This window comes from Rousettus aegyptiacus, unplaced genomic scaffold, assembly GCF_014176215.1.
Source record: "Rousettus aegyptiacus isolate mRouAeg1 unplaced genomic scaffold, mRouAeg1.p scaffold_m13_p_12, whole genome shotgun sequence".
Lineage (NCBI taxonomy): Eukaryota > Metazoa > Chordata > Mammalia > Chiroptera > Pteropodidae > Rousettus > Rousettus aegyptiacus.
Genome location: NW_023416287.1, coordinates 59,702,043 through 59,715,826, shown reverse-complemented (window position 1 = coordinate 59,715,826; position 13,784 = coordinate 59,702,043). Strand labels below are relative to the sequence as shown.

At 35.6% G+C, this 13,784-nt stretch overlaps 1 protein-coding gene across 6 annotated transcripts in view; it reads left to right on the top strand.

The window, feature by feature from the left end:
- The first annotated feature begins 1,650 nt into the window (after positions 1 to 1,650).
- SS18 (SS18 subunit of BAF chromatin remodeling complex) overlaps positions 1,651 to 13,784 on the top strand; it is a 67,223-nt gene continuing 55,089 nt past the window's right edge. Inside the window, exons 1-3 of one of the 6 annotated variants that reach the window (XM_016160088.2) lie at positions 1,651 to 1,759; positions 4,907 to 4,983; positions 11,748 to 11,832. In XM_016160088.2, the coding sequence (XP_016015574.1) occupies positions 4,907 to 4,983; positions 11,748 to 11,832 (162 nt within the window). In that variant the 5' untranslated portion in view covers positions 1,651 to 1,759. Of the gene's footprint in view, positions 1,760 to 2,051; positions 2,359 to 2,863; positions 2,982 to 3,607; positions 4,246 to 4,906; positions 4,984 to 11,747; positions 11,833 to 13,784 lie in introns of those variants that run through there. The other 5 variants (XM_016160087.2, XM_016160092.2, XM_016160090.2 and 2 more) reach the window with 5 other exon arrangements.

The following is a 13,784-nucleotide window of genomic DNA, read 5'->3' as shown; positions in this document are numbered from 1 at the left end:
CTTCCCCCTCATCCTTTGAATTTTCTACTTTTCCAAGCTGTATTTACCAAGGAAGGGTCCCTTTAAAATGAATTCTCTTAGGGAGATGATTTGTATTTTTGGCTGGACCTTTACTCTAGTGCTTCCCAATCAATTTCATGTGATGGTCACATAGAAAATAATGGTATATTTATGGCAAACATGGTATGACAGAAAAAACTGGTTATCTATTTCTAGAGCTCGTCAGTACCCTAGGCCCTACTCTGCTACTCTGAAGAATAAACAAACACCTTGGGCTGACCTGTTATCTATTTTTAGTTGATTTCCTTTTCTATTTTGGGGAGCTGTAATTTAAACAAAGAAAGTTTCCTCCTGGGTACCTCCTTGGAATAGAAGGCCCTTTGGCATTTAAAAAATATTTTTTTTTGTTGGACTAGAGAAATTCAGGCAACTGTTCCTACTGGTTCATGTTGCTCTTTAAGAGTTGGTTAGAACTGGAGCAGTAGGACTGTTTTTCATTTTTCCTACTGAAATATTGTTCTTAACTACTTAGGTGCCTTTATGTAAACATCAAAACAATAAAGGCCAGGTGTTGGACAGACAGTGTGAGTGGTGGACAAGACTTAGTTTCTGAGTACAATAGTTCTTCCAATTTGATGTGATTACATTAAATCTAATTATACTAGAGTTTTCTTTCAAGGCTTAGTGAAAGACAGTAATTAAATTCATAAGAATAACTACTATTATTAGGAGTATAAATTCTCTTCCCTTTATTCTTAGGATGGCTTGATTTTTTTCATTAGGTCTCTATTTAAATATAACAGAAGACTTCCCATCCTAACTCAGGTGAGTGCCCCTTGTTTATTAGTCCTTCTTAGAACTTTATGTATATATTTGTTTACTTGATTCTAATCTGTCAGCCCTATCAGAATATGTTCCTTGAGAGCATTTCCAATGTCCAGCTTGTTCAGTTGTATGTATGTAGTGCCTAGCATGAAGCCTAGAACATAGAATGCATCCTGATGTGATGAATCTCATGACCTTTTCATGAAAAACATTTATTTGAAACAAAAACTTTATGCATTTTTAAATTTTTTCCAGTTTATTTATAAATAAACTGAGGGATTGATTTTGAGCCTATTAATGTTGGGTGACATTTTATATAAATTTTTCCTTTATTATATGAAAGTCTAAATTTACAAGATAATTTCAAAAACAGCATCAACACATTACCCACGTTTGCCCATGCCATGTTCTTTACATAATTCGAGAGCTTTGATTCTTTTTTTTCCTCATACTGATTTCGAGCCTGGCAGCTTGGGCCTAATTTACAAGGCACTAAGTATGTAACTAGAAAAGCAAAGAGTGTGGGTGCCTTATTTCAAAACTTAATTCTAAAGATCCAAGTCAGACGAAATTGACCACACATTTCTACTATGGATTTGCCCTAAGAAGCGAACTCCTCTCATCTGGCTCTCTAGCCAAGTTGGCCGACTGCCCTTGAGTATAGAACACAGACTTCGTTTCCCGATTTGGGGTTAGGCTCACTTTCCAATTGTTAGGGACAACTGAGTGTGCGTGCGAAACTGTGGACTCAGAAGTGCGCATTGGGGGCGTAGCCGAGCCATTTAAACCAGCGAATCCGCGCTCACCTAGTCCTTCCACCTCTGCCTCATCTCGGTAGATGCTCCAGGGCTTTGCACGGATTCCCTGGTCCCGACCTTCCTTATCCCCTCTCCGGTGCGCGCGGACGAGACAGGGCGGCTAGTTCTCAGGAGAGGTGAGGATAAAGTTGGAAAAACTGACCTACGTCAAGAGCAGAGCTCCAAAACGCAGTTGAAGGGACGCTTAGCGCGCCGGGGAGGGAGGCAAGTTGCACCCGCGTGAAAGAGGCGGGCCGGCTCGGGCCGCTCGCATTTCCTGTGACAGGGGCTGCCCCAGCCTCTCCCTCTCCCGCGGCGGCGGGACCATTTCCTGAATCGCTGAAGCGGAGGGAGGACTGGGCGCGGCCTTACCATTAGCGCAAAGGGACGGGGGTGGGGCCAAGAAAGGAGAGGCTGAGGGACGAGAGGTCGACCTGGAACAGGGAATTCCACGGGGGCTTTGGTTTTCAAATAACACACCAAAAGAAGACGAGTACGGGCCAGAGTTCCTTCTTTAGGCCAGGCTGGTCCGCTGTTTGTTCGGCCTTGGAGCATCCCCCCTCCTTGCTTTCCTGAGGTGGTTCAGCCCGAGAGGCCGGCGTCTTTCCCCCAGTTTGCTGTTCACCCGGAGCGCTCCTGACTTGCCGATAGTGGTGACGGCGGCAACATGTCTGTAGCGTTCGCGGCCCCGAGGCAGCGAGGCAAGGGGGAGATCACTCCCGCCGCGATTCAGAAGGTGAAACCTCGCGGAGACGGGGATGCCAGGCCCATTCCGCCTTCGGGAGAGACCCCAGGGTCTGGGCCAAGAGTCGGTCGGGCCAGGGGCGGAGGTGGGCCTGCTGGGAGGCGGCGGTGTGTGGGGACCCGAGCCACTAGCTGTGCCTGAGTGGGTGGCGGAAGACGGCGAACCGGTTCCCTCATCAAGCCCTTCGCGCGTTGGGGCTTTTTCCTTTAGGCACAAAAGCTCAAGTAACCGCCGTTGGATTTCTCTAGGGATGGGGCGGCGGGGTGCGTGCGCTGGCGGTGGCGACAGCGCGAGGAAGGGCTGTTTGTCGGAGCCGGCGCCCTCCGCGGCCCCGCGCGTCGCTCCGGAGTTACTTTGGGTCGCCCCGCCCAGCGCGCCGTGGCTGCTTGGTGCAGACCCGACCTCAGGTCGCGCGCGAGGCGGAGGGGAAGTCGCCGCCTTCCGCTGCGCTGCAAACTCCGGCCGAGTTGGGGAGCTCCCAGGAGAACTTGGGGAACGCTGCAGGAAGCCTTAGTAGGATCAGAGGGGAAGGAGAGCAAGAGTCTTGTGGATTTGGGGTTACCCTTGGAGTCCCCTTCATCATTGAGCTCTGCGTCCAGGCTGAGGCTACAGTGGTGAGCTATGGTCCCTGCCTTTGTGGAGCTTACAGTCTAGTGGTAGAGACAGTCTGATAAATACTAATTGCAGAAGTCGTGATAAATACACGGAAAGTGTGTCCCTTTTAGAGGGCAGTGATGTCTCTCCTTGCTGTTACTACCCGTTAGGGACACAAAGCTTTATTGTCCTCCACACCTTGCTGCCTACGAGGAATGCAGCATTCTGAGTTTTACTTAGTCAGACTTTGAAAAGTTACTTGCTAAATTTTGCAGTTTACCTTAAATATTTCGGTTTTGTTTTATGCACTGGAGCAGGGATGAAAATTGAAGTCAACTTTTAGTATTACTCATGGGCACTATTGAATGCCCAATAGATTACATTAACCAGCTTCTGTTTACTGTCAGGTTGTTTGTAGTGTGGCATTTGACATTTGCTTAACTTGCCTTATTTTATGAACAAACCTGCCTGGCAGTGCCTGGGTATGCCGTGTTTTCATATAGCACGTAGGGCTAAGTGTGCGGCCTGACAAACTGCTCCAGCTACACACCCGCAAAACATGTTCGTGGTGGAGGAGTGGGGGTGGGATTCACTTTTTATTTTTTGGCTGTAGGAAAGTCCTGAGTTTTTTTTTTTTTTTTTTTTCCCCTACAGGGTTTACTTACATCTTAAGATATTTCTCATGGGTGATTAATTCAGGAGCTGAACAATTAATTTTCATCCTCAGATGAGAAGGGAAAATGGATTCCAAATTAAGTGCCTCATTCCACAGTGGGAGGGATTGATTTTAGATAGGAGACATATTCTAACAATGAAGTTTGTTAGGCTGAGGAATCTGCTGAGAAGATATTTTGAAATTGTGACATCAGACTAATGCATTTTAAGGACAAATTTTTGGACATCCAGTAATTAAAAAATAACCTCTTTCTGGAAGTGCATGTTAATATTTTTTCCAGCAAGTGAAGATTATGATTCATTTGCAGTCCCATCAAATTGGAAAAACTAGTACACTCAGAAACAGTGTTGTCCACCACTCACACTGTCTGTCCAACACCTGGCTTTTATCATTGTCTCGATGTTTACATAAAGGTACCTAAGTAGTTACATTAACTAAATTACAAAGATAGGGTGATTATGATATTCTACTTCATGCTTTCATTGAATCCTGGAAGGGTGGGACAGGACCAGGAGGAACAATTACTTCTGTGCTTTGATTTTACAGATAAATCTGATCCTCTGAAATCTTAAAGTGGTTTGCATAGGGTAGCAAAGCTGGCACTAAAGGTAACTGGCCTTTTAATTGCTATATCAGTACTCTTCCTCAATGCCACTTTTTCTAGGTGAATTGCTTTAAATTGTTATAAGATGATATGTGATAAATGGATGTTTTTGTTTTTAAACTTTTGGAACAAATTATAAGGTAAACTCAAAGTCTGCAATAAATATTATACATACATAGAAGTTACTGTATTCGATATTAGATATTTGAAGAATCATAAAACCATACTGTATAAAACTTGGAAACTAGCCAGCTATTTCCTCAGGCCTCCTGAGCTGAAGTTTTCATGCATTTACTTCATTCTGGATAAGGACAATTTTTCTTTACTACTAAGAAGCATTAGAGTGATACACGGCCAACTTAGACTCAACTTTAGGTATTAAAAGACTAAAGCTTCTTTTACAGGTAGCAGAGGTAATCAAGTGTTTGAATATGAAAGAAACTCCAGATTTTTCCTTCAGGACTATAGGTAATAACTCGGAGAATAATTAGAAAAGAGTTATTAAAAATTATTAATTAAACATGTCATAATTCCAGAGGTGTAAAATAAAACTTAAAAGACGGTGGATTCAGTTTCTGTATAAACGTTTCTAGAAATCTGAAGAATTTTTAAAAATTTTACTTGTTATACTAGATTTGTAATAAACTTTTCTAATTTTATTTCAGATGTTGGATGAAAATAACCATCTTATTCAGTGTATAATGGACTATCAGAATAAAGGAAAAACCACAGAGTGTTCTCAGTAAGATTGATATTAATTTATTTTTATTTTTTGCGTTGGCTAACTTTTTAGTTTTTAATAACAACTGTATTTAGATATAATTCACAACTATACAATTCACCCATTTTAAAGTGTATAATTCAAGGGTTTTGGAATATTCATAGAGTTGTACTACCATCACTTCAATTTCAGAGCATTTTCATTATCCCCAAAAGAAAATGTGGTCTCTTTTGACTGACTTCTTTTACTTAGCGTATTTTCAAGATTTATCCATGTTGAAGCATGTATCAGCACATTGTTTTTTATTGCTAATCTTCCATTCTGTAGCTACACCACATTTTATCCATCAGTGATGGACATTTGGTTGGTTTTTACTTCTAGGCTATTAGGAATAATGCTACTATAAATATTAGTGTGCACTTTATTGTGTGACTTCTTGATTTTTACAAAAGAAAAATTTATTCTCTGGGATGGAGTGTGTATTATTTTTTTCTTATACTTCCTATCCTGCATTATAAAATAATGACTTTGAACTCTATATAGTCTGATTTGTGGAAAAGTTAGATCTTCACATATGTAGGAAATTTAGTTACATCCATATATGTGATTGAGAAAACAAAGCTCATATCTAATAAATAGAGAATTATTAATTTGAGATGATATGTCTGAAGAAAACAGGATCCCTTAGTCGAATCTGATGGAGTGGAACAAGTTGAATATTCTATCAAAAGTCTAGGACAGCATCATTCAGTAGAAATATATTGTGAGCCACATATATAGTTTACATTTGTTAGTAGATACATTAAGCAAATAAAAAGAAACAGTAGTAATTAATATATTTTAACTTAATTCCAAAATAATATCATTTAATTATGTAATCAATATAAAATATTAATGAGATAGTGTACATTCTTTTGTTTCATACTAAGTCTTTAAAGTCCGTTATGCATCTTATTCTAATAATACAGTTTTGGACTAGTCATATTTCACTGTGTCTAGTGGTTACTGTTTGGACAACATAGTTCTAGAATATTTTATTCTTACCATCATTTGGGGGCACATCTGTCTTTTAATTGCTTTTAATCTCACTGCTCTGTTCTCAAGTATATCAGGTATTGCATTTAGTTGTTATAAGTGTTGAGTATACTTGAATCTCGAACTGATCTTCATTTTTCTGTTATCTTTCATGATGTTGACATTGTTGAAGAGTACAGAGTGGTTATTTTGTGGAATGTCTCTCATTTTGTACTTGACTAATGTTGCCCCTCAATTAGATTTCCATTATGCACTTTTGGGAGAAGTATCGCAGATGTGATGTTGTGTCTTTCTCAGTGCATCATCAAGTAGCCGTATGATTTGTCCCTGTGTTTGTCCAGTATGTGATAACTTCAGTTATTTAGTTAACATGGTGCATGCCAGTTTCTCTGCTGTAAAGTTGCCTTTTTTTTTAATTTATAATTCCTATGTATCTTGTTGGAGAGATAACTTGAGATATACATGTGCTGTTTCTTATTCCTTCACACATGATTTTAGCATCCACCAAATGGTTCTGACTGAAACAGTTATTGCTGTGGTGGTTGCCAAGTGGTAACTAAATCCACCATTCCTTCTATTTATTTGCAATCCTACTGTAGGAAAGAAATTTTCCATTTTTTGCCCCCATTTATTCATTCATTTATTTATATCCGAATGGACTTGGGATATCTTATTATATTCTCCAGGTTATAATTTGTTATTCTGTTATTTTCTTTCTCAAATTGTCCCTGATGTTGGTCACTGGGAGCTCCTCAAGCTGGCTTTTTGGTAATGTCTCCATTATTTTTTGAGACTTTTCTCATTTTTTTGCACCACAAAACATTCTAGGCTTATCTTACACTTTTTCCTGCCTCAATTTGGAATCTCCAGGTTTTTCAAGCCCTGGTTTGTTCTTTCTTCTTGTTTTATTTATTTTTTTTTTTTTGGAGAATGATATTTAGAAACTCAGATCTGAGTCCTAGGATATTTTATTTTCATATAGCACATTTTGCATTTTATATGACCATTTTCATTTTTTTATGTATATTGTTTCTTTGATGAATCTTAGTCTTTATATTTGAAAACATTCTTTTAAAAAATTAACTGTTTAAATTAACTGTTTAAAAAACTTCCTTAGTTTGACCAAGGAGACTCATCAGTGATAAGGAGATCACTATCTCAAGTTACCCATATGATGGTAAAAGTTTAGAGGTTCTGATTAAAATTATTTTCACTTGTAGCTTTTAAACCCCTAGATAGAACCAAGTGGTTTTGTGGCATAGGACTGGCTCATTAAGGACCCAGCAGTACCTGGCATGGGTAGGAAATACACAGATGTACAAGCAACTTTTCCAACTTGAGTCCACAGAAGTTTATATTGTTTCATTCTTTATATTCTCAGACTTTTTTGGTATGTATGATCATTTCCCACATTTTCTGCATATTAAAATAGATTTCATTCTCTCACATATTTGGTACGAATGGGGCTTAAATTGATTCAGGTAGAATCTTAAATTATGCACTTTCTGACCGATTTCACTTCATTCTTAGAATTCATTAGTTCTTTCTTTTCTCAAGTTGTCAGGATTGATTAGTGACTGAAGAGACAGTTCTTTCCGCCTTAAATGTTTTTGTTTCCTGTTATAGGAGAAGTAAAAGGAAAATAAAGAGAAACATCAGTAAATGACAGCCATCTGGGAATTCATAGTTCAATTTTAATTAATTCCTTAAGATGAGATCACTTTGCCTGAAATTTTTTTTAATTGAAAATAAATTTCTTTTTATGAAGCAGAATATGAATACTAGAAAATTTGAAAACAGACACATAAAAATGAGATAGTGAATACTGTAATATCGCCATCCAAACATTTTTCACTGGTGACACCTTTGTATATATTGTTTTCTGTGTTCTGTGTTCTTATCTGCATGTACACCCTCATATATTACACTCATCATATAAGTCAGTGAATCAGGTGTGGAGTTCACATGTACAGATTCTCTTTCCTTTAAATTCTAACATGTATGTGAAAATGTATGCTCTTTTGTAGTATTTGGTTTGAGCATTTTCTAAATTAATCTATATGTTTGCTTAAATTAGCCTTTATTTTTGTATTTGAAATTGAATGCATCTATTTCAGAGTGTGCTATCAACAGTTCTCAAGCAAAAAGTTTGTATTTTTCATAATATAAAGCAGTATAGTTTTAAATCCCTAGTTAAGAGCTTTTATTCTATAAATTGTATTCCTGTGGTCTTATAAATACAATCATTATAGCTTTTAGGTAAAGTTTTTTTAAAATCTGACTGGATTCATTTTTTAAATTATATCAATAAATTTAATAGTGGTTATTTTACATTACTCAATGTAGTTGATATAGTGGCTCTTAATGGAATATTTGGGAAGTGAACGACCTCTCATTTAATAGGTTAATAATGATGAGTGTTTTGGAATCGTCAAACATAAAATGTTGAATTTGTTTTATATCTGCACTTAGCTTATAGACTTGATTTTATTTTATTAATGTAGACTTTTAGAAATCAATACATTAGAAAAGTTAACTTTCATTGACAAATATAATACTATTTATACAATAAACAGGTTTCTCAGGAAGATGTTTCTTTAATTGTAGAAGAATCTACTTTTCATTATCAATTCAGTAGTCTCAGCTAAAGCCAGATTTTTCTAGAATATTTGCTTATTTATTTTTAGATGACATATATAATGTACACAAACTTATAAAAATATGGGTATATAGTATTTTCATTAATATTCATTTGAGCCTTGAGTAACCTTGTGCTGTAAAAATAATGTCGCTTTATACAAAATAAAAACCACTGACATTAGAAAAGGCCAGTTAAAAATGATTATTTTTACTGACTACCTTACATTAGGTAAAAAGATCTCAGGCTATTGGGACAATTGGAGAAATTTGAATGGGTAGTGGTCTGGGTGGTAATATCAATATTAATTTTTTCATTTTGATGGTTGTACAGGTGGTATATAAGGGAATGTCCTTATTTTGGGGATATCGACACTGAAGCAGTAGTAATGGGGTATTAGGTCTGTAACCCACTCAGATGGTTTTGGAGAAAAGTGTGTGTGTGCTTGCATGCATGTGTATATGTGTATATGTGTTTAAGATGGAATAAGACAAATGTGGTAAAATGCTAATGATTGGGGAGTGTGGGAGAAAGATTTGGGTGTTTTTTATATTCTTGAAACTAAGTTTGAAATTGTTTCAAACTTAAAAAGTTAAGATGTTTGGGGAGATGGCTTAAAATTAAAGTACTCAAAAAAAAAAAATGCTGTATTTGTAAATGTTTAAAACTGCAAAGGGCTTCGAAATCACTCTGACTCCCATTATTTTACAAATGAAGCCTTATTTTACAAATGGGGCAGATTAGATTTAATAATATTTTAACATTGGCTTATTAAGTATTAATTGGCATAACTAAAAGTTTTTCTTAAAGGGTCATGAGTAAGCCATAGTCTCTTAGTTAGGTTTGGTATTTCTATTTTTGATAGGGTGGTCAGCAAATCTTATATCTGAGTATAATAGTACGACCATACTAATACTCAGAAAAGAGAAGGGAAACAAAGAGAAGACTTTGAAATGGGTTGTATGTTTTTATTAAAATGACTGATTGGTTTTAAAAAATAGCAAGATCATAGAACCCTGTATCTTAAATTCTCTCCACTACCTCTATAGCAGGAATCCTTGTGCTGTGGACTGGTACTGGTCCATGGCCTGTTAGGAACCTGGCCGCACAGCAGGAGGTGAGTGACAGGCAAACTAGGAAGCTTCATTTGGATCTGCAGCCACTCCCCAGCTCTAGCATCACTGCCTCAGCTCCACCTCAGATCATCAGGCATTAGATTCTCATAGGAGCATTGGTCCCTGGCGCCAAAAAGGTTGTGGACTGCCGCTGTATAGAAATAATTAAATAGTTTTAGCTAGTGGTGCCTATTAGTGCTATCTGAAGAATTCTGACAACACAATTAACCATTATGTATAATTCAGTACAATATAATAAGTCTTAGTCCTTGTTTATTAAAGGATCACTGTAACAAACAATACATCTGGTCTGATGGAGTAACAACATAGTAGATATATGAGGAGGAGCATTAAGATCATAGACTTTTTTTTAAACAAAAAGGGAAACTGGAAAGTGTCGGATGTCTATTACTTTGTGGTAATGCTATCATGGGTGTTTATATATGTCCAAATTCATTAAATTGTACACACTAAATATGTATGGTTCTTTGTATATTAGTTATACCTAAAAAAAGAACATAAGCTTATTTGTGAGGAAACTTTAAGGTTAATGAGATACAATTTTTTTCCATCTAATAAGAAAAAGTAACAAGCCCAATCCCATCTGATCTTGGAAGCCAAACAGGGTCTGGCCTGGTTAGTACTTGGATGAGAGACCACCTAGGAAGACCAGGTGCTGCAGGCATAAAAAATAAAAAATTGTAAGCTGACAAGGTCCTTGCAATCTATGATGTCAACCAAGGATTGCCTTGCCTTTAAAAGAAAAAAAAAAAGAGTAGTAAAACCAGCTTTTTTTAATAGGAAAGAAATAATGCAGCAAAGAATTTAGTAGGGTTCCTTTTATGGTGTTTGGTTTAGAAAATTAATTCATCTGGGATGTATGTTAGATGACTTTATGTAGCTGAATAAAGTTCTTTTGACTTATTTTTATTAATTTATATTTAATATTTCTTAGTAAATGAAATTCTGAAATAGCCTAACAGTTTGATGTAAGATTTAAGTGTTGAGGGTTTACATACACTAGTAATTTAACCACTACTAGTTTTAATCTGGTATTGTCTTAACTAATTTTTAAAATTATGAAGAGAGGTTTAACAAAACTAATTCTCATAAGCAAGATCACTATAAACATGTTTAACCACTTCACTCCAATAATGAGAATCTGCTTTATTTTTTAAAGTTAATCCTTCATGGTGCCGGTATCCTATTATTTCCTGAATCTCTGTGTGTTAGCATGTGTATACATATATATGTGTGTGTGTGCCTATATGCACACATGTATGTGTATATATATAGACATACTTACATGTATAGTTTACATTTTCTTGTTGTAATTGGAGACACCTATTCGTTGTCTTCTCTATATGCTGAGTCCTAATAGACAAGAGGTATAACCACAGCAGGCCTAAATTGTTGGTCACTACTGCAAGAGTTTGAAGGAAAAAAATGTGATTGCCACCTCCTTTCTGACATTTTAGCAGAGCATGTCGACTGTTCATGGGTTTGAGATTTTTGGCAACATGAAAATGGCAGAGGGGAAGTAATAAGCATATCAGTTGCATTGAATTACTTCATTCTAGACCTCTTTTTTAAAAAGCATATGTACTATATGGGAACCAGCACTTATCTCAGTTACTCCATTTATTAAGCTGTGTAATCCTGTACAAGTTACTAACCTATTTAAACCTGTTTCCTCATCTGTAAAATGGAGAAAACAAGAACTTTTACCTAATAGTGTTGATTTGAGGATTAAAGGAAATATATAAGTATATAAACCTAACTATAACAATATCTAGCACATGGTCATACCTCGGAGTTTATCTTTGAATGTATTATTTGGAATTATTTTGCAGAGGAATTAGGAAAAAATGAAGTGCTGTTGCTGTTCAGGTAACAAATCTTACTAAACTTGAGAAATGATTAGAATACTGTTCATATTTAAACAGATAGGAAGAAAATTATTTTTTAATGTTGATATTTGTTTTTTTTTTTAATAGGTATCAGCAGATGTTGCATACAAACTTGGTCTATCTTGCTACAATAGCAGACTCTAATCAAAATATGCAGTCTCTTTTACCAGCAGTAAGTACTTTTAAAATAGTGTGAAGTAGACAGTCTTTATAGAGTTATATGGTGTAACACATTTTTGTTTAGTGATTTTTGAGATTTGTTTAGTAAATCCTGACCTCCTCTGAGAACATGAAGGTATTCACCTATATGATCTAAAAGCTTTAATGTTTCGCTTTCATATTTAATTTGAATTAGTTCATCTAGAATTTTTTTCCTTTCTTGAGGAAATTGTATCCATTTATCCATTCACCCACATACCCATCCAACCTACCTACCTATTTAGTTATTTATTTTAATCTGTAATTACACAAATAATTTATGAATAAATCTGTAGTATTTCACAACAAATTCTAGACATTTTATAAGTTTAACGAAAAATACTTCAATATATATCTTCATCAGATAAGGACCATTAACCCACGCAACAAATTTAACCAAAATTTCTTAATGTCTTATAATTCCTAGGCTGTTTCTAATTTTCACTGATTATCTAAAAAAAGTCCCAATCTTTTAGAGATTGTTTGCCAAACAAGGCCCACATGTTGCATTGGTTTATATGTATCTTGATTCTTTTTAAATCTTTATCAGTTTATTTTTCTAGTGTCCATTTATTTGTTGAAAAAACTTGGTCATATATTTTGCAGAATTTCTCACATTCTGGATTTGGCTGATTATGTATCCTCATGGTCCTCTAACATGATTATCCATCTCATCTCTTACTTCCTATAAACTAATAATTAGATGGAGAGATTTGATTAGAGTTAGGTTTAGTTTTCTAAGTATTTCATTGATGGTGCTATGTATTGCCTATTGTTTCACATCAGGAGGAACATGTTTGATTGTTCCATTTTTAGTAATGGAAGATCTATATTTAAGGTTTTTATATTTTTGATGTGTTTAAATTTATTGAGGTTATTCTTTGATACACAGATTATCTCATCTTTGTGTATCAAAGAATAACCTCTTCATTTGGCTCCTGTGTCCTTCTGATATGATTCTAGTATTCTTGTATAGCTTCTTACTTTCAGGATTTGGGAGAGATACCAGGTTGATTATATTTTCTGCCTCAGAATGATTCTGCCCCAGCTGTTTTTTCAAGCATTCCTTTTTCAGTGAGAATTGATATTTAGAGACTGTAATTTGGATGTTTGGAACATTTCATTATTACTGGGTTTTCATTGTTTCTTAGGTATTTTCAGTGGACAGAAATAGTAAACACATTTTTTAGAAAAAGCAATAAAATATTGAATTAGTGATAGTTCCCCTTCAGGAAAGGTTTTTAACATAGCTTTGATTTTATGTATTAGTATCTCTTCTGTCTTACTCTAAAAATTTTGGTAACTTAATGACATTATTATAGTTGTTTATTTGCTATACTACTATGTATAAAAAGTAATTTCAATATAACAATACCAAGTTTACTACTAATAAGATGCTTGTCCTCAAGATATATCCCACTAAGGATATATAATCAATAAATTTTGTTTTTAATTTGAAGTAATTCTTTATGTGATTATTGCCATGAACTTGGTTACCATCTAGATAGAATTTATTTTTGTGAATAGTGTGAGGCATAGGTTCACTTTCATTTATTTCCATATAGATAGTTCTCTGTCCCAACTTTATAGGAAAAACAAAATAAAAATATGTTTACTTTGTCACGCCATCTACATCCTGTATCAGGTGTCCATATATGTGTGAGTCTGTGTTTTATCTCTCTATTCTGTTCCACTGGTCTGTTTTTATAAATTCCATTGTCTTGTCACAGTAGTCATAAAATAATCTTGATGCATATTAGAGAACTTCTTTATTCCTTTTTTTTTTTTTCAGAATATCTTGGCTATTGGTGCTTTGCTTTTCCATATACACTTAAATTTCAACATGTCCAACATAATCGTATTGTGATTTTCATTGAGATTACCTGACTCTCTCAATCTGGGGAGAACTGACATTTTTATAATATT